Source organism: Rattus norvegicus, chromosome 9 (genome assembly GCF_021556685.1).
Source record: "Rattus norvegicus strain SHRSP/BbbUtx chromosome 9, alternate assembly SHRSP_T2T, whole genome shotgun sequence".
NCBI classification, from domain to species: Eukaryota; Metazoa; Chordata; class Mammalia; order Rodentia; family Muridae; genus Rattus; species Rattus norvegicus.
In genome coordinates, this window is record NC_141542.1 from 105,379,187 (window position 1) to 105,406,814 (window position 27,628).

Consider the following 27,628-nt stretch of genomic DNA (forward strand, 5'->3'; position numbering starts at 1 on the left):
TAATGGAGAATAATGAAGATGGATTTTCAAATTTAGGTATTTAGAATTGATAAAGTCCCCAAAATGCCTCGAATGCTCTTCACTGATCTAGAATTTCTCTGAAATGTTGTCAGCCATGAGCCTTGGAACTTGCTCATGTGCATCCCCGCCCACAGACTGACCTGTGGGAAAAGAGTTGGCTGTGCAGTCTTGATGTACTTTATCAGTGACCGAAGAGTAAAGAGCGAAGGAGCTTCTGTGACATATCTGGGATCCATGATGAAGACAGAGGCCTGGGGCACGGAGGAGACACTGGACAAATGCAGAAGCTCCTGCAGTCAGCTAAGAGTGTGCTTTCTCACGTGCACTGCCACGGGGCAAAGTCGGCCCCTTTGAGGTGCCCAAGCCCATTTGATATGACAAGCACCTTTCTCTCAGTCGTCCATCTGAATTTTGGCACTAACCTGTCCCATCGGGCCTTGCTTTTATTAAGTCTCAGGGCCTTGCCTTTTCGGATGCTGCTTCAGAAGCGTCGTCTGCTTCGTCCCACATCCCTTTTGAATCTGAATTTCATTAGCTACTCCCAGCAGCACCGGACACCACCGAGTCTCTCTGTTTCATATATCATCTCAGATTTGAAAAGCACAGGAAAATGTTTCTCCATTTTCAATATTGCGTGAGTAATGTTCCCATTGAAAAGTAATGGAGTGAAGTTGTCACTTGTCAGCACTGTTATTAAGGAGGACGAGTCTCAGATCTTTCTCTCATAATAAAATAAATCTGTCAGACAATCACCGTGCTTACACTTGCTCATGCCAGCAGGAGCCGGGACGTGGACGGTGGCTTGTGCTCCTGCAGCTCTCCCGACACCTGCCGGCCACTGGGCAGTTCGCACAGTGTCAGCCATCCTTCTGAGATAATTGGCTCAGGAACCTGGCAAACAAACCGCTGCTCATTGCTCGCCGAATATTGACGTTTTGTCAAAAAGGAGATTTTCCGTTTTTGCCTCTGTTACCGTTCCGTTGCACAGTAGACTGCTTTAACTTTGAAATCAGTTTTCTAACCGGCCAGAAGTAATAAAAGGAAACATTGCTTGCCCCTTAAAACGACTCATGGGGGTACACCAGCAAGCCACACTACTGCGTGGCTAATAGACTTTTTAAATCATCCAGACGTTAATTTAATCTATATAGTTCTGTAGAGGGGCTTCCAGATAACCTTCGAGGGGCCCCTCTCTCCTCGGCTATGCTTACCGCAGCTCTAGAATGTGTTTTCTCGTTGGGCGTTGCTTTCCTGGATGGTCCATTGGTTTCTAGTAATTGCATTTTGAACTCTTTAAAAAAGAATTAAAAGATAATTTCGCAGTAGAAAAGTCAGGGGGAAAGTTTAGAAGATTCTCTTTGGAATGATGAGTCAGTGAGGATGAACTGCTGGGGGCGGCCGTCCTCGATCCTGTTGGCAGGAGCTCTGTGCATAGGAGCAAGACCCGTCTGGCAGCCACAACCCTCACCCAAACGCTAACTTTACTTTTTTTGCTTTGCAGTCTAGGAAAGGGAGCGACCCAGACAAAGAGAAGAAAGGCCTGGAGAGCCGCGCGGACAGCATCGGGAGCGGGCGAGCCATCCCAATTAAACAGGTACACTCGTCCCCTTCCCCGCCTCGCTGGAGACACACCTCTGTGCAGCCTGGGATGCTGCTGGCTGGAGCACCAGGGTTTGTTTGATGTGCTCTGTTGATGAATGTAGAAGTCACTCACTTGACATCAATTAGAAGGGGTTCCTGTGAGTATTAAAATGGGATCATTAGAATAAGAAGAGGGAAATGCGACAGCAGCTCTAATGAAGTGCGGTCTGCCCGCCTGCATATGGAGTGTGTTTCCATGCTGCACTGGCTTCAAAGGCTGCCTTTGTAGCGTGGCTTTGATTGGGCCGCTGGCCGCCAGGCGACAGGGGTAAATCAGATCGCTGCAGAAGAACCCCTTGTGATCACAGGAATAGCCTGACGTGGCCCTAATTTGCTCTTGCAGACGGACATCTGAACACTGTTTCAGGCTGGTCTGTAACAACGAGGCAATTAGTTGTAATAATCATAGCCAGCGTGTCAGCTGTGCGCTCTTGTTTGTAATTTGCTAATGAAGGGATTGTAACTTTGATTAGGTTCAGTTTCATTTAGACCTTATTATACACAGGAACATTTACAGCTGTAATGTGGGGCCTTAATTAAACTTCCCCATTACACAACAGGACTTGAATTCAAGCATTTGTTTTGGCCAGTGTTGCTAGCCTGAAATGGGTTTTCATTAGCCCGGAAACCAGATCCTAAATTACTTCACGTCTCTAGCAAGACACACTGGAATTCGCGTGTGACGTCTTTTGCCGCTTCATTTCCGAAACAATAAGAATAAAGAGTTCAACCCGGCTCAGCGGCTCTCGAAATGTCATCTTTTTGGTTGATAAAGAAAGCCAATTGATTTAGACCCTGTTCTCTTCGGGTGGGGTTAGGAAATCTGTGAGTAGGACATAGCTCTGCCTTCCACGGGTGACACTGCTGGCCCACTCGAAGCTCCGGGTGATCTAGGGCGCCGTTGCGTCTTCCACAGCCTCCGCCCGGCTTCACTTGGTCTGTGCGCATGGGCACTAGCTGCCTTGAGGGAGGGGAAGAGTTCATGCAGAATACAGCGGGCTCACGTTAGCAGTGCAGGGTTTACCTGTTTGCAGCTAACGGCTGCGGCCCTTGTGAGGAGCCTCCGCAGGGGACTTCCGAGAAGCCAAGACTGCTGCTCTCCACCCTTCTGCAGACCAGAGTGGCCCCCAGGTACCACATTCGCCCTCTGCCCACAGTGAGGTGTGAGCCTGTGACCCAGGGGAAGGAGGCCGAGAGGTGTCAGCAGGGCGTAGCACCGCCCTTACCATACGGGCTGACAAATTTAGGAGCCAGCTTGCAGCACCATGAAGAAAAATTTTCACCTTCCGTGTGTTTACAAACAAGGCAAGGTTCGTTACTTCTGAGGGCCATGAGCATAGCTGTTTCCTCGCCTTTAATTATTTGTTATAAGCTAACTCTACATAAAGCTATTTTAGTGTATGATTTCTGTGCAGCGTTGTTTCCTGTAGAGTCATAAGGATTATTTAGCCATTTTTCATGTGAAGAACCAGAGCTAGGACATTGAAGAGGATCGCTGCTTAATGTCCACCCTCGTCTTCCGGATTCCTGTCCACTCCTGGCCGGAGGGGAGACTCACTGTCCCAACAGGAAACTCACGGGGAGCCAGCCAGACCCTGGTGTAATTGGAGCCTCACTTAATCTGTTCCCTGCTCATCTTCGGACAGGGCCAGCTTCCCAAACCCAACTTTGAGTTTGCAAAGACTGGAGTGACCGGCTAGTGTGAAATGGCGCATTGCATCCCTGGGGAAGCTTTTCTGTCTTGGATGTTCAATGATACTCTAGTTGAAATCGTGGTTTCCTTGTGACTCTTGGGAGTGGAGAACCCTTGATTTCAGCCACTAGGTGTCCACAGTAAGGAGCCAGGGAACTCCTACCTGGTCTGCTCCGGGCCCCACATGGTCCTGCTGTAGTCAATGCTCAGCCATCACTCCCCTCCCCTTCAGAGTGTAGACTGGAGAAGTCTGCCCTGAACGCTCGCACTAGACTTTCCGAGGATTGTTTACATTCCGTCCAGACTTCAGGTTTTTTGTCTGGTATTCCAGGTACCTGAGTCAGAGGCACCCTGCACTTCCTGTGGAATAAGACACAGCCTGTATAGGTGGTCTGGGGAGTTAAAGTGCTCCATGCTGTGTGCGCCTGAATTTTCAAAGTACATCTGAGAGTAGCTCCCCTAGGCTGCCCTCACTCTGCTGTGGTGACCTCTGTGTGGAAACATGAGGATTAGGAGGAAGCCTGAAGGGGGCAGTACCTGCCTAAAATGTTCTAGAAAGCCCACAGGTCTTGTTACCTATGTGTCTTTTTATGAAGAGTCCTGTCTAACCCCTAGCAGAGCGGGGGCCATTAGGTTACGTTGATCTTAAGTTAAATGCTAGCAGGGTGAGCATTCAGGACTAGCCAGCTAGGGACCTCACATCTGCGCTTTCTCCACTGCGCGGTGACAAGAACCCTCCAAAGCAAAGTTAAGTTTTTGTGTGTTAAGTTTTGCTTGTGTGTGTGTGTGTGTGTGTGTGTGTGTGTGTGTGTGTGCGCGCGCGCGCGCGCGCGCGCGCTGAGCACCATGTGCATGCAGTTCCTGCAGAGGCCAGGAGGAGGCATTGGATCCCCTAGAACTAGAATTCCATCTCATTGTGAGCCACCACATGTGGGTACAGGAAACCATCTTGGGTCCTCTGCAAGAGCATTAAGTGGTCTTAACCACTAAGCCATTTCTTCAGTCCCAAGTTTTACGTGTGTGAAATCACACATGAGAGCCATCACCTGACACAAAGGTATCTTGTACCGTGTAGAGTTTGTCTAAGGCTGTGCCTGTCTCCCTGTTTCTTCAGGGATGCCGTGGGAAAGGGGATCTGTCCTCAAGGGAGAGCATTGCTGTTCATTAGCAACTACCTGCCCGTCTGTCCTCTCTCAGCCGATAGAGTCCTTGGCCTTCAGCGACTTCTGGTAGAGACACGTCCAGAGTCCCACCCTGTTGCTGGACCTCTGGCCTCAGGGTAGAGGAGTCGGCTTCACAGCCCTATCCTTGGTTACTTCTGCTCCTCCCTGGGAGGTATGCGAACACTTGGGGGTTGAGTGGGGCAGCCCTCATGGCCTGTGACTTCCCTCATCGTTGTGCAGGTTTCCCGTGTGTATGGGCCGCCTTCCTCCCTTAAGCTTGTTACAGGTAGGTGGCCAAGCCTCGGCACTCGTGACTTCATTTCTCTCTTCCCACAGTCAAAGGTCCCTCAGGAATACGGAGTTGTTTCCTCGACCATAATCTCATTTCTTCAGGATCTGGGCACAACTCTCCTTTTGTCCTATCTGGCTGCCCAGAGCAGATGGATTTAGAGAGCCCCGCTTCCTTTCTTACTAACAAGATAAGGTCTGTTCGAGTAGGATTGAAAAAGCAAAGCGAGAAAAATAAAAGCCAGCGGCCCAGCTCAGCGGCCAGTGGGCTTGTCACGTATTAATTTTTCATCGCTGTGGCAAGTTGTACATACATAATCACTTGATTGCAGTGGGAGTTAGGGAGCTCCTATGGTGTCATTTGCATAAATCTTGTTAAGTCAATGGCAGTTAATGAAGTACAAATGAGCCCGGAGAAGGTGACATGCAAATCGTGGGTGGCAGATGGGAGGTCTGTTTAGGGGACGGCAGCTGTGTACTCTTTTCTTCTTTCTCTTTAGCACTTTTTAATCTCTATATCTGAGTGCGTATACACAGCCCTAAGCTTCGGCCTCCTCCCCTTCCGTGGACTCCCAGCCAGGGCCTAACACTCACGCTGAGAGTCAGAGAGGTCAGGAGTGTGCACACCCGTCTACGCACACACACGAGCAGGCGTGAGGTCACCGTGTCTCCTCACACTTCCACAACTGAACACGGATTCCACTGGTAGCCACAAACAGAAGCTATTCGGCACACAAGTCTTAAGAGATTCCAAACCTGAAAATACTGATTCTGCTTAACTCGGTTGAGGTATTTTCTTCAATCTCCATGCAGGGCAGCTGCAGGTACATAGGCCAGAGCCCCACCCTGTGGGCCTGCCATGCCAGGGTCCCAGCAATGAGCCTATCTTGTCAGTACAGGGTCCCCACAGGCAGGGCTCTGCTTGGAGGAGATTTTGCAAAGCTCCTAACACTGTTCCTGCTTTCTGCTTTTTAGAAGCCCTAGGCTTCTAATTTGACCTGTGGTTTTGACGTTTGGAGAGGTTCCAGACTGGACTGAAGAACCCTCAGGAGGTATGTAGAGAACCAAGCCCTCCAACAGGAATGCTCTGAGCCCTCTGCTGCACGACTCTTACCTCAGTCTCCGGGCAGTTTCCAATTCTTTGGATCGTCATCCTCGGAAGACACAGCTCTCCAGTTGTAAAGAACCCATGCTTTGGCACCGACTCAGTGCCCTTAAATGGGGGTGGGGCCGTTTACTTAGAGCAGTGCTCACCTTAGTCCTCATCATAGGGTCCTCCAACTTCTTACTCCATCCAGGAGGCTTGAGTGCTGGGTAGCTGTAATCCGACACAGTACTGCAGGGAACTGGTTATTTCTATTATGACTGTGATGAAATACCCACAGAGGAACCTAAGGGAAGTTCCAGGCCATGGTCCTTCATAGCTGGAGTGTGGGTCAACTGTCACATTGTACCCATAGTCAGCAAGAAGTGGGGGAGGGGAGAACAAGTGCTAGCTGGCACTCAGCTCTCTTCTTCCTCTTCCCCTTTTTATTATGTGTGGGGTTTCTACCCATAGAGTACCGTTGCCCGTGTTTAGTACGGCTTCACTGTTCAGCAGAATTTCTTCTTGGAAATGCCCTCACACAGTCACCCAGGGGTCTGTCTCCCGGGTGACTCCATATCCAGGCAGGTCAACAGAGATTAAGCATGGTGTAGTATCACAGGCTATTGTCCTGTTACTTTATGGCCCTGGCGTCCCTGTTATCTGCCAGTACAAGGAAAGACCATGTGATCTCTCCAGACAAGGACTGTGATCTAAATAGCCTGATTATGTAGCCAAGGGGTGGTTGGTTGTGACCAGGGCCACCTTCTGGGCCATCAGGGGAAGTGCTCTGATATACATGAGAATAGCAGAGGGCAAGTGGAGTCATTCTGAGGCTAATGGTCATGATGGGAGTGTGCCCTCAACTGTCCTCTGTAGATTCTGGGATGTCCCCAAACTAAGATTTCTCAAACATTCAGGCTGCCACAGAGGCACTTGACCACATGGCAGCTTGCCATCCAAGGCTGCTGTGATGGGGGAAGAGCCTGTTAGATGGTCCATTCCTGAGGATTTGGATTTTCACAGAAAACAAAAATTTAAGAGTGTTTACAAGAAAGCCTTAGTAAAAGTTAAAACACTAAACTCAAAGTTCTTTTAATCTTCCCAGTCACACGAAGGCATTTTCATTTTGTTGTGACTTTCTGTTCTGAAAATAATTTCATCCAGCATAGCCCAGCCTGCTTAACTCCTGTCCCCATGCCTCAGGGCGAAGTGGGTCCCTCTGATCTGTCTCAAAAACTTCTTGTTTGGAAACAGCAACAGTGATGGGGTATATGGCATGGCTCTCGGACTGGATACCCCAAAGACAGTTGGGATATCTGAACTGCCTTCTGCTATTTCCTCATTTGCCAAATGGGAGAGTTTGAGGAATGTTTGTATGGGATTCTATGCATACCTAATATCAGGATTATTTGTAGACTGCTGTGAATGGAAATGTTAAGCACTCACCAGGCAGATATCACACCCTCACGGTGACACTCTTGTCTCTCTGCTTAAAGCAGCAGCAGCAGCAGCAGCAGCAGCAGCAGCAGTAGCAGTTCTGGCTGCAGTGCTCCTGCCTGCGGTCCTCAGCAGACTGCCCCTGCCAAACTCGCCCCGACAGGATTGCTCCACGGACCTGTCCCACATAGAAGGGGACATCTGAAGACGTCCTCAGTGGTATCCATCCTAGGCTTTTCAAGAAAGGCGTCACACGGTGACATTTCTATCAGGTTGGAGCAAAAGCACATTTTTCTGTTCCTCCATCTCAGGAAGAGGATTTATTTTTAACCGAATCCCTAATGGCCACATTTTGAAGCCAAGGACACCTGGCAGCTGTAATCACATAGAGAGAAGTTTGGTGGGATTTAAAATTGACATGGAAGGGGTTGAGGGATATCTTCCCAGGTTTCTCCATTTTTTTTTTTTTTGAAGTATACCAAGTATCAGAATTGTTTGTAGACTAGGGAAGCAGGAACACTGAGCAGTTCTCCTCCCAGAGTCCTCTCACCTTGTACCAGACCCTCGCCTGCCACTCTGCTGGCTCTGTGTGTGGCACATTGGCATTGGCCAAGTGCCCAGTACCTGAGTGTGATCTGTAGTGGGTGCTGGCAGTGGTGAGCGGAGTGCTCACAGGCCATGCAAGGGGCTTCTGAGGTGTTAGAGCATCTTACTGCTTTCATTCAGGGCCCATGTCATTTCTGCCAGCCTGGGCCCTGTTACAAATGAAGATTCCAAGGCTCTGGGGGACTGAGTTTGCAGGACTAACAAGTGGAGAAACTGGGATCAAGCCTCTCAGCCCAACAGCATGTCTTCAGCAAGTCTTCCCAGCTGCACGTCCCATCTAGCTCACAGCATACTCTCCTCAGGGCGGCCAGTGACTGTCTGGTTGTGTGAGAGCTATGCTGTATGTGGACCACATGAGATCCTGTAGCTATCAAGGGCCCTGAGGTGGAGGGAATGAGTCAAGTTGAGGCTGAAGTTGAGCATCTGTTTGCCAGGCAATGCTGCTGATGCAGAGCCAGGGGCCACACTTTGGGTTTCTCTTATTTAGGCACAAGAGGTCTCCTGGGCCTTCTCACCTCTGAGGCTCAAAGCCTATCCCAGGAAGTATACTTAAAACTGAGGAGATGTAGTATCCTCTCTGTTCTTCCCCCAACACCTTGTTGGATAGTGGGGTGGTCTTTCTCCTCCTGTGTGTACTCATGATGGAATGCTGTCTCCCTGGTGTCTGCAGAGCAAGAAGGGCACAGTGGAGGACTCGGGTGAGGGTGGTAATGGTGGACATGGCATTACTGACTTTGGTGATGGTGGTGATGGTGACAGCACAGGTGGTAGTTATGGCGATGGGAGTGGTTTTAGTAAAAGTGTAGCTGACGGTGGTGGTAGAGGAGGTCTTAGTGAGGAGATGGTGGAGATGGTGGTGGTGGAGATGGTGACGGTGGTGGCAACGGGTGGTATCAGGGAAGCAGCAGTGATGGTGGTAGCGTTGTGGAGGTGAGAGCCGTGATTGGTAGTGATGAAAAGAGCATAAGCTGATGGTGTGAACGTCTTTTTTTTTCTTCCCTCAAATGAATTTTGAATTCTTGTAAGAGGATGTGCTAACCTTGAAGAAGCTGTGCCTTGCATTGTTACTCTTTAGAAACTGTCTAATTTCTAACCCATCATTCTCTATATTTAACTGTGTTTCATGTATATAAGGTACTATATTTGGATTACACAAGTGGCCATTCTCTGTCTATTCTTCAAAGTATAAAAGCCTTTGTCAGTGGCCCAGAAATCATCTCAAACAACCGGTTCCTTTCGGCCTTTTCTACTTCTCAGAACTCATTTGGAAAAATTGTCTCTAAATGTCTTCGTGCTCATCCTTTGCTTAGAAGGAACTTCTAAACTGAACCAGCAGACTTTAATGACCCTAGCCTATGGCTTCCATGCTAAAATGCTATCCGAATATTTAGTCTCCACTACCCACTTTGTTGTCCTATAGAAAATTGCTTGAAGATTATAAATATCAAGGCAGATACAGAAAAATACATAAACCAAGATGTTTCTGATACTGTTACCAGAATTTGAGGAGTTCCATCTGGCACACCAGATGATATTTGAGAACATCCGGGTCCCCTCTTGGGGTTAGTGTCATTAATACAAGAATTTATGATGGGCTGGAGAGATGGCTCGGAGGTTAAGAGCACTGACTGCTCTTCCAGAGGTCCTGAGTTCAATTCCCAGCTACCACATGGTGGCTCACAGCCATCTGTAATGGGATCTCATGCCCTCTTTGGGTGTGTCTGAAGACAGCAGCAGTGTGCTGACATACATTAAATAAATAAATAAATATTTTAAAAGAATGGACTCAAAAGATACATGAGAATTTTTAAGACACCCCAAGGCAAGCGAACTGTAAATCTCAGCGGCCCGAAGAACAACGTAGGAAGGACTAAAAGCCATGCAGTTGACGGCAGCGTGGAGGGCAGACATGGTGGACGGATGGGCAGCCACATGGCAGGAGACAGAGTTAGGAAGGGCAGAGCTCGGGGAAGGCATGGTCACCATAAGGGAGGGAGAAAGGAGGAGAAGCCACTCAGTGACTGCTTTGAAGACACCTATGTAGTAAACGGCAAGCTGCTGTTGGTAAGAGTTAACAGGAAAGTCTGCTCTGAGGCTTAGGAAAACACTGAGGTTGGGGAGATGGAATTAATGGAACAGCTTGGCCTTTGCTTTGGCGTTACTCTGCCTCTTAGAACACTGGAAAGAGCTCATACTGGGAGTCCCATCAGTCATCCTCACTTCTTCCACTGTGAGCCTTTTGCAAACCCTCTCACAGCTTTTAAAACCAATGCGGTGTTAGGGCTCCGGGGCCTGGCCAATCCAGGACTCCATCTCTCTTCCAGGCCGTTGCTGTGTGCACCTCACGGCCTGTACTTTAGACAGTTCTCCAGTCTTTCCTGCCGTTCACAGTCCCGACCCCATGTCAGGATCATTGCTCAGCCATCTTGGGCCATCTGGTAGCTCTTGAAGAGCTGCTGAGTGTGGGCATGTTTCTAGCAGGGGAGATACAGAGCCCATCCTCAAAAGGCACATGAGGACATTGTTAAGACACCCCAGGGCGAGCAAACCGTAAATCCTAGAACGGTAAAAAGCTGCTTTTGAAATTGGAAAAGTTACCCATTTTGCATTTACCCTGAGCTCCAGGAAGGGTAGACCAAAGCACTCATAGCGGAGCAGATAGGCAACCATCCTCACAGGAGCTTTTTCAGAGCTCTGTCTATGGAAAATGCCATGGGGCTGATCCCTTGTCTCCTGTTCATCTAAGGACATTTATAAACAGTGTGGCCTGCCCCAAGCCAGATTTTGTTAGCATTATGGCTGGCTATTTTCTTTAAACCTCCCACAGGCTGAAGAAGGAAATAGGAAGCATGAGAAGACCTGATTCTCATAACAGAGCCCAATCCTCTTCTCTCTGTGTGTTTGTCTCGGTCCCCTCAGCAGCCCTGAGGTGACATGGCATTCGTCCGTATATTTGACAGATGAGCAAGCTAACTCTCACCTTGTGGGATTCAAACCCAGTTTGCTTATGCTCCAAGTCTGCTAAAGCCACCACGTGACTTCACCAGTTACTGTACGTTAAAGCCCTAGATACAGAATGGCACCCAGAAGAGCTGTGCAAAGACTCTCTGAATAGCGTGTGTGAGGAGCAGTCTTGGCCACATGGCATCTGTGTTCCAGGGCATAGCTAGTCCGGAAGACCTCCTTCCCCTAAAGCAAAACCCTCTGAGTATATCCAGCAGCCGCCGTTGGTAATTGGAGTAGCTGGAATTCGCTGTGGTTTTAATTAGCTGATTACTAGTTTTCTAAAATGTACTGTACTCACTGTGGGTCTTGCAAATTGGTAACCAGTAGCTACCAGCGTAATTAAATATTTCAGAGCACTTGGCTGCAGTAGCATTGAACTGTGAAGAAGTAATGCTGTATAGCCAATCAAAAAGAGATACTTGTAAACCCATTTACAGCGGCAGTGTGCGGTAGGACCATCCCAGGGATGCTTATTGCGGGAGGAATTAAAGATACAATTTTGTGCTAAGAGGCAATATAGAAATTAGTTCCTGAATTACTTGTTAATTGATTTGGTAATCCCCTCGGGCCCGCGTGCTCTCCCCCCACCGCCTTTTTGTTGCTGCATTCAGTTAACAGTGACTATTCCCAGAGCAATAAAAATATTTTTCACACTTAGATTAGATAATGCCCTTCCATCAGACTCCATCCATTTATGTTTGCAGCACCCAGAAGCACCTGCATCAGCTGCAGCCTTTCTTCCTGGGCTGGTCGGGGTTTAGGGTGCTCTCTCGGAGGTGGCCCATGCCTTTGTGAAATGGAACATCTCCTGCAGAAGGAGAGCATGGTCTTGTGTCCCAGATCACAGGCCCCTCCCACCTCTTCCCTAATGGAGCCCACTTTTTTATCAACTCAGTAGACCTGATTCATAGAGCTCTTTATCGTTCGCAATTCGGCAAGAATAACCGTACACACACTGGGCCATTTGTAGGAGAGTGCAAATTGCCATTGGAAATGATTTCTGAAGACAGTGAGGTTTGTTTACCTCCACTGAAATTGAGCATGCATAAAAGAAACACCCAGGGAAGCCTGGGCTGGTCAGAAACGGTTTGCTGGGCCCTAGGCCTGGGTCCCTCTGCCTTCTCGCCTAGAGACTCAAAGGAAAGGACATTGAGAGTTAGACACATGTTGGTACCGCTCCTGTGAGAGACAGAACTGTCCCTTAGAGAAAGGCATTCTTGGCAGCTTGGGCTGCTAACACATGGCCCAATAAGCAATATGGGAAACTACTGTGGAAACGTGGTTCCACTTGTTTTAAACCACCCAGTTGTGTATTTACCGCCCTGTGCCACCTTGTATGTGAATATCATTATGCTCAAACAGACACTATTTGTCCCAGTACTGGGGATTGAACTCAGGGCCTCGTGCCTGATGATAGACAAGCTCTCTGCATACATTCCCCAGGCCGCATGATACTTCATTTTCAGGTAAGAACAGCAGCCAGTGTTTACACTTAGCAATTTCTAAGAGTAAGGCTGTGGGTAGGATTAATTAGTCCTTTATCAGTTTGACACGGTTTTTCTCTTGTTCATGGGTAGGTATGTTTGCACCTTGGTCAGTGTAAACAATACAATGTAACACTTAATCTCAATGCCTTTACCCTGTCAGCTGGACCCAGATAGAGGCAGCTTGGAGAGTTGGACTCGCATTGCACCCAGCCCCCTGAGGAGAAACCCCTAGCTGCTGGAACGTTCCTCACTAACATGCAGCCTGTTGAGGTCTTACAGTACTCCGCCTCTGCCACCCAGAGGTGCTAGAATTTTGGTGTCAGTCATGAAAGAAAGGGGAGCTCTTCGTCTTGTTTAGTGTTTAACTGGTTCCATCCTTACTGTTCTGTTTCCCCAAACCCTTAAATGTCCTCATCATCGTTTCCCCATAGAACTATGCCGCACTTGCTAAAAGCTTCTGCATGGCTACTTTAGCTCATCCCTTTGTTTTGTTTTACCAGATTATAAAAGGTCAGGCTTTGGACAGCATCCCCCAAAGCAATGTCTGCTACCTGCCTTTCTGGTTCTGCTGGCTCCGATACGTTTGATAACTGCCTTCCATTTTTAGATAACACAGAAGGTGCTCCACTTAATAAGAGAGTTCAGCAGGGAGTCCCACTTGATCCTGAGGAATGGGAGAAGCAAGGAACATGCACAACCCTGGGCTTGCACCGTGGTTGCAAGGAGAGAAAATGCATTGGTTCTCTGATTGGGAAGACACAGTTGTACACATCGGATGTTACAAATAGGACTTTTGCCTTCTGTAAGCATCTCATGTTTGAAGATAATTTCTAGTATTTCCCCTGGGATTGCAAACTGCGTTTTTCAGGAGTTTCCTTGAATTTGGTTCTCCACCAAGACTGGTTGTCATGTGCATGCTGGAATTCAGGGCTTTGGCTGAAGGTTTGACACAAGAGACAAGGACTGGCAGGGCATTTCCAAGTTGATGGCTGTGTCTGCTTGGTATTTCTCTGGATATTTCTGTACTCTAATGACTATTTTTCCTAATACTTGTGCTAATAATTTTTAATGGCTCACACTGCATAGGTGACATTTTGATACATTAATGAACCTTATCAATGACTTTTAAAAGTTCTTAATGTGCAAGGGTACTTAGTCATACATGGTTCCTGAAGGGAGGGGAGAGGGCATGGACATGGACCCCTGCCTACATGCACTATGAACTGTACGTGATGGGTGTCATCCTTAATTATGTCCTGTGCCCTAAGCTCCACTTCAAGGTTTATCACAAAGGAAGGACCTGCTGATGGAAGCTTCTAGAGGTCCAGAGAAGTAAGCCCAGCAGGTTTCCGTGTGGCAGAGAACTTTCTAGAGGGCTTGCCGAGACCATGAACAGCCTGCTGAAATGGTACCTTTGTACAGAAAGGTGGTCTGATAGAGTTATTACAAACCCTTCAAAGGGAGACAAATGTCGATAATGCTCTTGACCTTTACATTTCTAGTGATGGGTATTTGCTAGTTGTTCTCGGGCTTCTAGGGAATGGACGTTTCTGGGGCACTGGCAGCGATCGAGTTTCCAGAACAGCAAAGCAGCCGATCTGTGTTGTTACCATGTCCTGGGGCCATGGCATCCCCCTGCCCCTCACCACTGGTATACAGACCATGAGGTCAAGAATCCAGTAGTAACCCTTAGTCGTTGGTATATGCAGAGCTCCCAGGGCAGACCTCAGTAAGTGCTTAACCCAGGGTGGGGGAATCTCTTCTCACAGCCATCTTAGGAAGCATAAGGATTGGTTGCACTCTGAGAGTGTGGAACCGGCAGTGCTATAGCCCTTAAGCTTTCAGTGGGAAGCCCGAGTTGTATGTTCTGGAAGGTTTACAGAAAATGCTTTGAGAGAGGTGTCTAGGGTGACAGTGCATGGGCTACATTCTGAGACAGAGGGTGACTTCTGCTGGCTCTGGTGTTCCTAGTTGCCACATGCTGCTTTACAGTCTGAGAAGATCAAGGGTTTCCCCCAACTCCCTTGGGGCACAGCTCCTAGACTCCGGCCCCACCCTCATTTCCACCTCCCCTCAAGATTTTTGATCCTCAGTGTTAAGGACCAGGTATCATCACCTTATACCATGCCTTTCTGCCTGGCAAGGGGCTGATCAGAGACCAAGTCCTCTTACATTCCTGTAGCCTTTCTGCAGCCAAACTCCGGGTGGTTGGAGGTGGGGTGCAACCAGGACTTTTCCAGTGATTTCAGCCCTTGTTTATTCCATGATGGGCTGCTGGCAGACCCTGTGCTGTAGTAGTTACTGGGATCTACAGAATCAGCCCAGCTGCCCTGGCCTTGGTAACCAGGCACGTCATTTTCTGCAGATTTGGAGCATATGACCTCTGTCAAAGTCTATCTTTTGTTGCCTTGAGTATTGTGGGCAGAATGTCACTCCAGTCTGCAAGGGCAAATGTGTCCTCTGAATGGAGGCTCCATGGCATGCTAGCCAGGCTCAGGAATAACAGCATGGAGACACCCTGAGCTGCAGAGGGCTCCCTGCTTCACATTGAAACTTGGTGGCAATTGTATATTGAAAATACCGTGAGTCCGAAATGCACTCAGTGCCTCTAACCCAAGGGTACCCTGTACTCAGCAGATTTGGGATGGATGCCACTGTTGTGATCATGGGTCTAATGGGGACTGTATTCAGTCATTCCCCAGTGCCCCAAGACAAGTGGTACCTCATCCCTAGTCCAGGAAAAATGCCAAATTCAAAATTCAGACTAGTGATCTGTATGTAAGGGTGCTCTGACTACAGTGTCTGTCATTGGTGTACGGGGTTGATTGGTCTATCCCCACACTGCATCCTTGATTGAAGAGACAGTCTTCCTCCATATTAGAAGACCCTTCTTAGACAAGAGCTCACTAGTAACTGATGCTCGCTGTAAACCCTCTGAACAAGCTCCCAGCGTGCTATTTCTACTGAGCACCTACCGTGTTTACTCTAGCATAGAACCGAATACCTTGATTTGAGCTGTTATAGGTTGAGGGCAACCATCAGCAGGGTCCAGTGGAGGGCTGTTGGGGTTACGACAGAAAGACCGTGAAGACAGATGGGTTAGGACTGCTGAAGATATGACTGTGGAAGAACTTGGCTCCATATAGGAGTCTCCATGGCAGGAGGCGGGCTGACCTGAAATCATCATGGCTGCCCTTGATGCATTAGTGTACTTATCAGTAAGTCCGTTACATTTAAAGGGCCACTTAAGTATTTACCAGCTGAGGTTTTCTTGGCTCTATGATAATCTCCAAGAGTCTCTTGTGTCTGACAACAGTGGCACTTACCCTCCCAAGGTCAAAGCAAAGCCTGGCACAGGAGGGCTTGGAACTGAGTGGCTTGGTGGCTTCCTTCCATACCATTATTCTGATAGCTGTCTGGTAACCAGAAAGCTTCGGATAAAGTTTGTCCTCTCCTGGACAAACAGTAGGTTTTGAAGGGAGAAAGCCATTGTGGACTTACGAATCCAGTGTGGGATCCCCTGGGGCTCTGTGGGCTCAGGACTTTCTCAGAAGTGATCTTGGAGGATGTGGGATTCTTTGGGCAAGTCTAGGAAGGTCCAGGCCTAGGTCTGTCACCATCATCCTGGTGAATGTCTCCCAAACATGTCTTATGGTAGGAAGATTCCCACAGGGTTCCCATTACCAGGGTCCCCACTCGAAGATACATATCATAAAAATTGTGGTCACACAAGACTCATCACTGTCCAGACTCTTGTTTACCCGAGGACTGACTCCTGGTATTGCGCATTATATAGGTTTGGACAAACATAGAGCAAATGTATACACCACCACTGCATTATTGTTCCAAGTAATTACAGTGTGGTATGCCTCCAAGGTTCTGGAACCTTTCTACCTCTTCAGTCCCGTCTCCCCCTTTCCCGGGCACCACTGGTCATTTTACTGTCCACATAATGGTGTCTTTTGCAAGACATAATATCATATAGGTGGAATCTTATAGTAGCCTTTTAAGACGGTATGCTGTTAGCTCCTGAAGTCAAGTGGGAAGAGTTTGAGTAAGGAATTGTATACACTGGGTTGGCCTGTGGGCATGTATATGAGGGATTATCTTAGGTTTATTGGTGTGGGAGACTGTCCATTATGGGTGGCATCATTCCCTAGGCAGGCATTCTGGGTAGGGAAAGCTGAAAGCATTCACACAAGCAAGCAAGAGAGCATGTCTTTCTGCTCTTGACAAGGTGTAATGTGAGTAGCTGCTTGACATTCTTGTCTTGACTTCCCCACAGTGGTAGACTATAACCTGAAATTGAGAGCCAAAATAAACCCATTTGTCTCCTGAGTTGCTTTTTCTCAGAGCATGTAATCACAGCCTCAGAAATTAATCTAGGACACATGCATCCATTCACGTGTTTAAAAGTTCTTTCAACTCTTCCTGTGGTTGGAGAGATCTTTCTTGTCTTTTTCTTCAGTGCTTGTAACACACTGTTGTCAGAGTCTGCCACGGGCATCCATGTGCCTCGTGGAAGGGCCTCTTGGGTTCTGCTACATTTGGACAGCGGTGATTAAGACAGGTTTCTGGCATTTACGTCCAGGGTTTTCTGTGGAGCTACGTTCGCAGCACATCCGCATGACTACGAAGGAGCTGCCAGGTTGTATGGGAAGGGTTTTCAGTCTTGTAAGAAACTGTCGATCTGTGTTCCAGAGTTGGCCGCTCTGTCCTGCGTCTTCCCCCAAGGCGCAGTCTCCTGTTGTCCCGCATACTGGTCAGGTTCAGACCTGGCAGTTCCCTGGGCTGCACAGCTGTCTCCTTGTTTAAGTCTGGGTTCCCAGTGGCATAGAATGTTGAGCATCCAAGGTCTGCTCCCCGCCTTTGCATACTCTTTGTTGGGGTCTCTGTTCCAGTCTGGTGCCCATTTGGAATTTGGGCTGTTTGTTTTGCTACTGATTCTCATCATCTGTGGCATGTTTTGGGTGATGGCTTGTGTCATCTGTTAGCGCCTCCCCTGGTCTGTGGCCACTCAGCTCATTCTCCCCGCCAGCGTTCCTCCATGTGGACATTTTCTCGTGTTCTCATTCATTCTGACCTCAGGCTTGCTCCGTTTGGTCTGTAACATTACATCACCACTTTCCTTACCGTTTAGTGGAGCCATTTTTTACAGCATTTTAAAACCTTGTGAGCGTTTCCTCAACTCTTGATGATTGAATTACCCAAGACCTCAGGAGGGGTGACACGTTATAAATGACATATTACAGGTGTCTAAAGTTAATTCCAGTTGATGAACATTCAGGAAATGGGCAACATTTCTCATGCATAACCATGCTACATGTCCTGGGTCAGCGCTAAGCTCTTATTAGCAGCGAACAGAGCAGGCTGACTTCCATTTTTGCTGGCTGGAGTGACCCTGTGCACACTAGCCCAGGGGAGGGGCATAGCATGTGGACAGGAAGGCAGGTGGGCGTCCATAAAAATACAGTGGCTGGGTAGGTAGGTATTATGAACAGGAAAAGAGAGATTAGATTCTAGAAGATAACTCCCTCCCTCTTTCCTGGGTAAAGGACAGCTGATTCCCACAGCACTAATACCTGCTCCAGGCTTTGTAATTGACCAGTGCCAGGGACGTGGTTCTGAGATTGCATGACTGACAGATGAGACCTGGAGCAGCCGATGGTTAGGTGGATCCCAAGAACGACTGGGCAGCCTCGTGGTAGGTGGCTTTGGGACAGTCGCTGGCAGGGTGGGGCCAGCAAGCAGGCTTCTAGGTGCAGGGGTGACCCATGTGTCGGCACTGAGGGAACACCAAGGGTCTGTTCATTCTCCCTCGAGCCTAGATTCTCCTCAGGGCACTTCCTGCTGCCATCTTGTAGCTTCTGCACCATGGTTAAGTCCTCTGCCAGGCATGGGCTCTTGGTTCCTGATACAGGAATGAATGAATGAACAGTAGTGTATATGTAAATGCACTTTGCAGGTGGGACACTCAGCAAAGCACACTAGTTGCTTCCCATGCATTTCTCTACTTATGGTCTAGTGGCTCTCCCATGGGTTATTAGTTCAGTGTCCCCTGTCCTCACTCAGTTGCCCTGGTTTTTAGGGTAAGTGATACTTGCCGCTATGACCGTCCGACCCGCTTGTTGTCCGGGGCTCACGGTTTGAAAGTCCCGTGGTCATAACGCTGGCTCCACATTTACGTATCAGCTCTCCTTCTAGCTTGAATCAGCTGGCTGAGTGTGGCAGAGCATGAAGGAAGGCACGCTCACAGTGACTTCGTTGCCCGGCTTCAGCTGCAATTAGTGGGACCCCCATCATAGAGCTCTGTGTGGAAAGATCCCAGGTCACCTTCACTCTTCCCTACACAGACGCAAAGAGCTATTCAAACCCATCTAGTGTGTGGTTCAGACTTTAGTTCCTAAGGACAAGGCAGGGTCAGACAAAAACACGGGGGTAGATCATGAGTGCGGCTGTCTTCATACTCCTCCCTGCTCTCCTTCACCCAGCATGCACAGTAACTGCCCGCCTTCCCCGGCTGTGGGAAGTGGCAGCGCTGCCTAACCTTGCTGAGTACACTAAGTCACCGTGTGTTAGGAGGGCAGAGTTCTCCGAAGCCTCGCTCATAATTATAGCCCTTAATTCACACATTCAAGCCTGCCTTGAGAAAATATTTTACCTGGAATGTCATATTTGGAGCACCTTATGCTGGAGTTCGCCTCCATTTTTGTAGATTATTCATCTAGCAGACTATTATGAAGGAGGTCCCCATGAGAGGATAGGAAAATGCCATTTAAATGAAAGGTCACCCAAGGAGGAGAGGCTCTGCAATCAGACAGGCAGCTGGAGAGAAAGCCAGTGTGGCAGGGAGCCTCCCACCTCCTGGGAACTTGTGCAGAGAGGAGGCTCCATCTACTGCCAGTGCTGGAGGGCACAGCTCCAGGCCGCAGGGACGGCCCAGCCCTTCCTAGAGCTCTAAGCAAGCAGTACGGATTCCGTTGGGGGAAAATTCCAGACTCACCCACTGATGTAGCATCACTAATCTACATGATCACCACTGCTGGACAGTAGTGACTTTGAGGAGTTAGATCCGGGTGAGTCACTGCAACCTTGTGTTCCCTGCTGTCTGCTGCACACACTCCCTTTCCTCCTGCTCACTGCTGCCCTCCCCAGTCACACAGCAGCCTCCAGGTGCACAGCACACTCTAGCCTGTTTCCTTTTAAGAAGTACCCACCCGAAGCCAAGGACTGTACTATTTTTTTTTTTCTCATTGCAGTGACAAAATCTCAGGTGAAAAGAACTTAAGAAAGGTAGGGTCTGTCCTGGCTTACAGTTTGAGGGTACAGTCCATTTTGCCTCGAAGGCCCGGCGGCAAGGGCCTGAGACTGCCACGTTTATCCACAGTCAGGGAGCACAGGGAGACGAATGCTGGTTTTCTTATTGTTTAGCCTAAGACCTCAGCACATGGGATAGTAACCACAGTTAGGGCCTATCTTCCCATTTCAACTAACCTCATCTAGAAAAATCCCTCACAGAAACCAGGGAGATGGCCCATAGGTAAAAAGCACTGGGTTTAATCCCTGGAATTTAGAAAAGATATTAACAGGCAATGCCACCAAGTTGTTCTGACTTTTATACATGTAGCACTCTCAGCCACATACACATATAAAAGTAATGAAATAATTTTCAAAAAGAGATGACATTCTCCAAGTTTTGTCTCCTAGGTAAACTGTAAATCTCATCAAATTAACAAAATTAACCATCATAGAGCTTCCAGAAAATTTTAACAAGGTCTGGTCACAACCAGTGTAGACCTTTCAGTGGTTCACACTGCCTGCCTTAAAATGACCTGACCCCTTCAAAGGCACAGAAGGCCTAGCCTGAGTCTCACTCAGTTACACACACACACACACACACACTCCCATTCACATTTCCTGGTGTGCACACACTGACACACTGTGTAATAGCTTCTGTGGGCTGGCTTCTAGGCTTGCAAAAACACCTATTATCTGTCTAATAAACATCATTCCTCCCTCTCTCTGCTTTGAAACCTTTCTGGTTTATGTTGGATAAGAATACCCCCTGCCCATAGATGGGTTCCTCCTTAGCACCCTGTCTGCTTGTTAGCTCAGGTGACCTTTTCAGGCGAGGGGCGCACCTTTGCCTCTCCCCAGACAATGGCTTTCAAGAGTACCCTCGGTGTGTCCTGTGCATCCCTCTGCGGTGCACTTGCAGACGAGGTCCTGCCTCCGTTGCAGAGAGCTCATGTAGAGTTGAATGCCGTTCACGCGGCATGTTAATCAGCGTGTGTAGATTAAGGTGGGAGGTAATGATGCTTCTGCTGCCTCTCAGTGAGGCAGAGAAGGCGGTTGAGAACAGCTCACCACTGGCTGGAGTGGCTCGGCTGTCACCTCGATTATTAATATGTTGTGAAGGCATTTTGGGGATTCCGCCATATTTTGTATGGTTGCCAAAAAAATGTTGACAGTCGTATTGTGGTTAATAAATTCATTTAGATTTATAAGCATTGTTTACAGAACCTGTTCGCCTGCTGAATCTCCAGCAGCATCTGTTCCTTCTTACTAATTAACTGCTAATTACGAATGAGCTTTGTGTGTTTGTCAGTATAACTGGCTCATGCATTTTGTAAGGAACATTAACAAATTGATTTACATAGCGGCAAAGCAATCAGAAGAGTAAACTGAACAGCAGCATCTAAAGCCCTTTAGCCGCTTTCTGAATGAAGCAAACTTTTGACACTGTAAATATTGTCATACTCTCCCTGTTACCTTAATCCTTCAGTAGAGGCGCAGTGGTCAAAAGCTGTGTAGATTGAGTCCTAGTCAGATTAGGGAGGTGCGGCGAGCAGCCTGGAGCTCTGACAGGTTAGTCCATGGGCGCCAGCAGAATACAACTCCCAAAGTACCGTCCTGTGGGAGGCATCCCCAGCTCCTAAGGAAAACCTCTTCCAGAGAGAGCATCCCGCAGCACTCAATCTCTGAAGTTCTGGTGAAGTTTAAGGCCAAGCCAGAGCCTCAGCCTGTGTGCTGCAAGCCCTCACCAGAAATACGAAATCTTGTGTCTCACATCCTGGCTCCTCTGGGGCTCTGCTCATGTGGAACTTTGCCTTTAAAGACAACTCTTTCCCCAAACTCATTCAGAAGGAGGGTTTCAAATGTCAGACCTCACCTGGCCTCTGACCACCAGGGAAAAACCAAAGCAGGCCCTTCTTACAGGGAGCTGTTTGTATCCACTGCAGCTAGAGCCTCGGCTAGCACAAAGCGAGAGCAAATGTGTCCCATATGAGCGCTTCACTCCTGGTTGGTGCTCCGACAAGAGGCAGGCCAGAGCGTAGCCCATGAGCCTCGAGAAGGACTCAGGTTCAGCAGACGAAGAGCAGTCCAGCTCCACAGAGCAAAGCATGTCTCTGTTTAGAGGTCATGGGTGCTGGGTATAGACCAGTCGGAGTTTTAGGATGGGATTTCGTAGCCCTGACCCTTCTCAGACCATCAGAGCCTACCGAACCCCAGCTCATTATAAGGTAATAGTGAGAGATAGGCCTTCATCTCCAGTTTTGTCGGATGGACTAGGGAGATAACCCATGACATGTGACACGGGTGGCAGAAATAGCAGCTCAGTAAACAGCACTGCCATTGGGCACTCATCCTGTAAGTATGAGGTAAGACTGGACACGTTAAATTTTCTCGCCGGCGAATTTCTCTTAATTGTAGATAAGTGTGAAGAACTTAAGCACACACAAAGAGCAGCATGCCACAGAACAACAGGCCCAAAGGAAGCGTGTGGCGGGAACAGGAAGTTAGTGTACAGAGCTCACTCCACACAATTAGCACGTTTAGTTGACAGCTGAGCCATCTGACGAGCGTAATTAATGGTACTCTTGATTGAAAACCGGCTGGTCTTGTAAATATTTGCATCCAAGATGTTTTTAAGTAACGTGCCAGAACGTTCCTTGCGGTGGGGTGGGTGGGAGCCATGCACTCGGAAGTACCTGCCCCTCCCCAGGAGAAAGTGTTTGGAAAATTTAGTGAAATCAAAGCGGTTTGCTCTAAATACTGTGGAGTGGTGAGCTTCAGAGCCAGCTTTGTGCTGTGTGTGCTGGCAGCTTCCCCTAAGTGCAAAGAGGGGACATTTGAGAGAGGTGGTGTGTCCGCTCTAAGAACCTGTAACCTGGCTCTGAAGCTGTGGCCTGGGTCGGGCCTCAGCAAGAAGTGACATTCCTTCCAGGGCTGTGTGCTTGTCCGCCGTCCCTAGGATTGGCTGTGTTTCATAGATGGCACGTAAGAAGCCAAGGCTTTTCTCTCAGAACCGAACTGATTCAGGCTTCCCGAACAAAGCCTGAGTCAGAAGGAGACTTTAATTTGGGACATCAGGTGACAGTCCATTTTCTAAGACTTTCTGGTTTAAATGTTGCCCCTTAGGGATTTACTTTGAAACATGAAGTCTCACCCAACCAAATAGGATGTATGTATGTGGAATTTATTCAGGAGGCAACATGAAGATGTCTCTATATTTAAAAATCAGCCATATTGTATATTTAACATGAGAAATCTAAATGTCAGAAGACACTGATGTTCCTGTTCCCAGGAGTCTCTGTTAACTTGAAAGCAATTTTTATGGAAATAACAGCCTGTGTTTGAAGTAAAATGTTTGCACTTTTCCACTTAAACGTCTCGGGGGACGGACTGCAAAGCCTTGGGTGCACTTTTCAGCCTTGAGATGCGTGTGTACATAAGTACTAGCCATACCGCAGTCGGTGGTTCAGCCTGGGGAGGGGCTGGGACTCCTCTGATGGTCACAGAACAACCTGAAGGGTTTGAAAAGTCAAAACCATGCTAGAGAAACCGGGCACAGCTTCTGTTGGTAGTTAGTTCCTAGTATGTCTGCAACACTTGGGACCTGTGAATGCCACTTGCCATGAGACCCCCTGCCGTGGATCTCCTTAGCACATACAGAAACACAGGGGAACCCCTGCGCTAAGCGCAACTGAGGTGGGTTAATAGGTAAAGGTGCTTGCCACCAAGCCTGATCCCATGTAATGGAAGGAAAGAACCAGCTCCCAAAAGTTGTCTTTTGACCCTGACATGCTTGACTACCTACACACACTTTAAAAAAACAAACAAAAAAACCAAATGAATCCTACCTTTGAGAATGTTGCCCAAGTCTGCCTCTGCAGGGCCCCTGCTGCGAGTCCCCCCATAAGAACACCCAGTCTGAGTGTACTTTCTCCTCTAAGAACCTGTGCCCTGAGGGTGCCCCCTTCTGTGCGGACCCTGCCCTTGGTCTACTATCCCTTGAGAGCCCCCCTGTAGGCAAATGTTTTTGTCAGGGGCTGCTGCTGCTGCCTCTCTTCTGGGACTTGTAAGGAAGGGAGAGATCTCTACCATTTCATATGTGAAATGGTTCCTTATTTTCAGATTATTATCATTGAAAGACATTTCTGTAGCTTGATTTCCACCCAGAAATAGATGTCACCAGCACAGGGTGAGAGAAACTTAGAAAGAATTATGAACTTCCCCTGAAATGAGAAAGTCAGTGAAGGGAGGCCACATAACCAGAAAGGGGGAAAATTAAAATCTGAAATAATTTATGGGCAAAATAATTCTCCAGCTAAGAGTGTATTAGCTTTGTATTCAAAACATTTGAGACGAATATTTGTAATAAGCCTGTATTGTGATTGTGGCGATCCAAGGCCTCTCTACAGCCTAACTAGGCTGATAGGACGGGGAATGGCTGTCCAGCAACAGTCTGGTGGACTTGACCATTGCCGAGACCGTTTAGAAGAAAAGGCTAAGGAACATTGAGGTGGGGAGAGCAGTCCTTCTCAGGGGAGAACTGTCACTTCAAAGCTCATCTTCTTTGTTGGCGTCCTCAGTTTCCTGTTTGTTCTTCAACTTTGTCAAGGTCTGCAGGAGGATGGATTAGAACTCGACATTGTCCCTAGTGATTCATAAGGAGGTGCGGTCAAATCATCGCAGTGGCTAGGCCAGAAGGGCAGAATCCCACTGGGAGGAACAGCATCCCAGGGATAGACCGAAAGTCTGTGCAGGCCATTGAGAAAGCGCCACAGAGACAGGGGGCGTGAGATGGCTCAGTCAGCTAGCTGCTGGCTGCACATGCATGAGAACATGAGTAGCAGCCCCAGTATTATTACCTCTTGTAATCCTCTAGTGATGGAGACAGTAGGATCCCTAGGGCTGCCTAGACAGTTAGTGTAGCTGAAAGGGCAAACTCCAGGCCCAGAGAAAGACCCTGTGTAGAGAGCAGTAAGCTTCTCTGGGACCAGAGAGACGGCTTGGACAGTGAAATGCTTCTCACACAAGCCTGATGGGCCAGGCTTAGTCCCTGAAGCCCAGCTAAGATAGAAGGAGAATCTTCTGGCCTCTGACTTCTACATACATGTGACATACCAACACACACAGAGAAGTGCACACATGCATATATACTCAAGGATAAGAAAATTGAAATCCCGGGGTTGGAGATTTGGCTCAGTAGTAGAGCGCTTGCCTAGCAAGCTCAAGACCCTGGGTTCGGTCCCCAGCTCCAAAAAAAAGAAAAAAGGAAAAAAAAAAAAAAAGAAATTTGAAATCCCTATCTGAAGGAGTGGAGAGATGGATACTGAAAAGGACTAGGAGGAGAAAGGATTTGCCTTTTTATTTTATTTTATTTTTTAAAAAGAAACATCAAATAGGAAAGAGACTAAAAGCATCTCTTCATTTGTGTCTTGGAGCAATGGAGAACTAAAGGATAAACAGGAAGGCAGTACTGAGAAGTTCACCCTGATGTGACGAGGGGGAGGGGAGGGCCGGAAGACACTAGGTAGCATAGTAAATGGAGCGATGGCCAACAGCCTAGGAAACATTTCATAGGATGGTAACTTGCTTGTTACTGGCTTTCTGCATGTCAGGCATTCTTTGATCTCCACCAAGGTCTTGTTCCTCCCAAGTACTGCTGAGTTTCTGCCACCTTCTGGCTGAAAGAATAAATGATTTTAAGTATAAATCGCTCCCCCTACCAGCTCGAGTCTCACCCAAGTATCGTTTGTTCATGAGCTCCTATTTACCTGAAGCCTCTGCACTGCTGCTCCCTTCCCTCTTCACCAGCTCAAGTCTGCCACATACCCAGCAGCGTCTCTGAGCAGTTTACTTAAGAAATCTCATGGCCACATCCCTTTGGTGCTTGGATCACGGTGCCCTGATGTGAGGTGCCGCTCATACATACAGAAGACCTCGACTTGTCATTGGGAACACTGTCTCTGCGGTCCCCTTCTCCCTGTCCCCTAGTGTTGGGTTTTGTCTCTTCTCCATGTCCCAGTTTCAGATCCAATAACGCACATATTCAAGGGAACTGGGGTCACAAATGGCTTGTGTTCTCCTGTTACTGCAGCAGATGGCTTGGTCTGGAGTGATAAGTCAGATCAGGTGCTCCTAATGCAGGGAGCCATAAGTAGCTTAGGGAGCTGTTAAGCCGGTAAGCGCATATGCTTAGCAGACCCTGTGACCTGGTGACCCTCCAGAACCAGCTACCTCCCATCAGCAGTGTGGTGGACACTCAGGCTGCCCTCGATCCTCAGGGTGTCCAGTAAAGAAGTCTCCGTCTCTCCCACAGAGGTTTATTACATTTTAAGGAACAGATCTCAGTAGTTGGTTCTTTGGCAATCTATTGACGTTCAAGACATCAACACAGAAGGCGTTCTTTTGGGAAGGACCGAGAAAGACCACACGCATGCACCCTCTTTGTGGGCTGCTGCCTTGGTCACTTCCAAAACTCAGCATGTCTTCATGCATTGACAAAATAGTAAAGTTAAAGATGCAGATGTTAAAACTAAGTAGATGTGGCGCTGGTGCCCACCCCATGTGATTGGCACAACAGCACCCATGGAGTTCAAGTGTCTTGATGGGCGCTGATGACGTTGAGTGCGTCTCACCTCTCCATGCCCCAACCCACCCACCCCTTTCCTATTGGAAGGCAGGTCTAGGGAAGACGAACTCCAATTGCTTCCTCTACCCTCGATGGACCCTTTTCCTACTGGAAGGGTCCTTTTCTCTTCGTGCTGCCCTGTACCGCCCTCCTCCCCCATTCTTTAAAGAGTCCTGTCCCAGCAACTCTGTGCCCTCTGCCTTCTGAGTCACAGCCTTGATCCCAGCTTGCTTTGTAGGACTATGCCCTGTGTCAGTGAGTGGGAGATCTTGGCTGTTCCTTCAACATCACACACCGCAGCTCTCCAAGCTGTGCAGCTGAGGATGTGAAGTTCCCTCTTGGTTCCTGAAGTCTTCCCACATTCCTGTAGAGCCCGCGCTGCTGCTGCTGCTGCTGCTGCTGCTGCTGCTGCTGCTGCTGCTGCTGCTGCTGCTCCTCCTCCTCCTCCTGCGATGCCCTCCTCACTGTTGCTCTGTTCAGCTCTGGGCTGTATACCTGGGGATCTCCTCTCTACCCTGAATCAGAGGTCTCTTTTCAGACCTGTCACCTCTCTCTAGAGCCACTTGGGATTATTGTCCAGGGAGTACAGGTCCCTTAGGGCGATGAGTCTAGCCATGTCCACAGGCGGCACTGGGGCCATGTGGAGAATTACTGCAGCCTTCTTTCTCTTTATGCCTACATTTGACCCAGGGTCATTTCCAGGGAGAGTTGATAAAGGGACAGATTCTTGCTTGGGGCATAGCTTTGCACTGTATAGGTCAGAAGCAGTGTAGGGCCCGCCTCTGTGCTTGTAATGTCCCTCCTAAAACTTGGCCATGGACCACAGATGATGGCTTAGCTTCTGTGTGGCCTGTTCTGTCGATTTTCTTCACAAACGTGAAGCCTATTCTGTTGTAGACCCTCTTGTAGCTGATGGTTGATGTGTGTGACAGACTGGTTTGTACAGGAAGCTGCATCTTCTACAAGTCAGCTGCCCTCACAGCTCCTGTACACGGGCTGTAACTCTGTCCAACCTCCTACCCCAGGCTTCAGTCTATCCTGAAGCCCAGTCTACTGAGGGAAGCCAAGGCAGGAATTCAAACAACACAGGAATGTGGAGGCAGGAACTGAAGCAGAAGCCATGAAGAGATACTGCCTACAGGCTTGCTCTCCATGACCCCTTCAGCCTGCTTTCTTATAGAATCCAGGACCACCTGCCCAGAGGTGGCCCACCCACAGTGGGTTGGGCCCTCCCGCATCAATCACAGACTAAGAACCACCCCTATAGGCTTGCTCACA

At 48.5% G+C, this 27,628-nt stretch overlaps 1 protein-coding gene across 30 annotated transcripts in view; it reads left to right on the forward strand.

Annotated features, from left to right (window-relative positions):
- Agap1 (ArfGAP with GTPase domain, ankyrin repeat and PH domain 1) overlaps positions 1–27,628 on the forward strand; it is a 435,485-nt gene that overhangs the window by 212,339 nt on the left and 195,518 nt on the right. For all 30 annotated transcript variants that reach the window (NM_001401593.1, NM_001108230.2, XM_087566482.1 and 27 more), the window contains one exon: positions 1,523–1,615. In NM_001401593.1, coding sequence (NP_001388522.1) covers positions 1,523–1,615 — 93 coding nt within the window. The remainder of the gene's footprint in view (positions 1–1,522; positions 1,616–27,628) is intronic.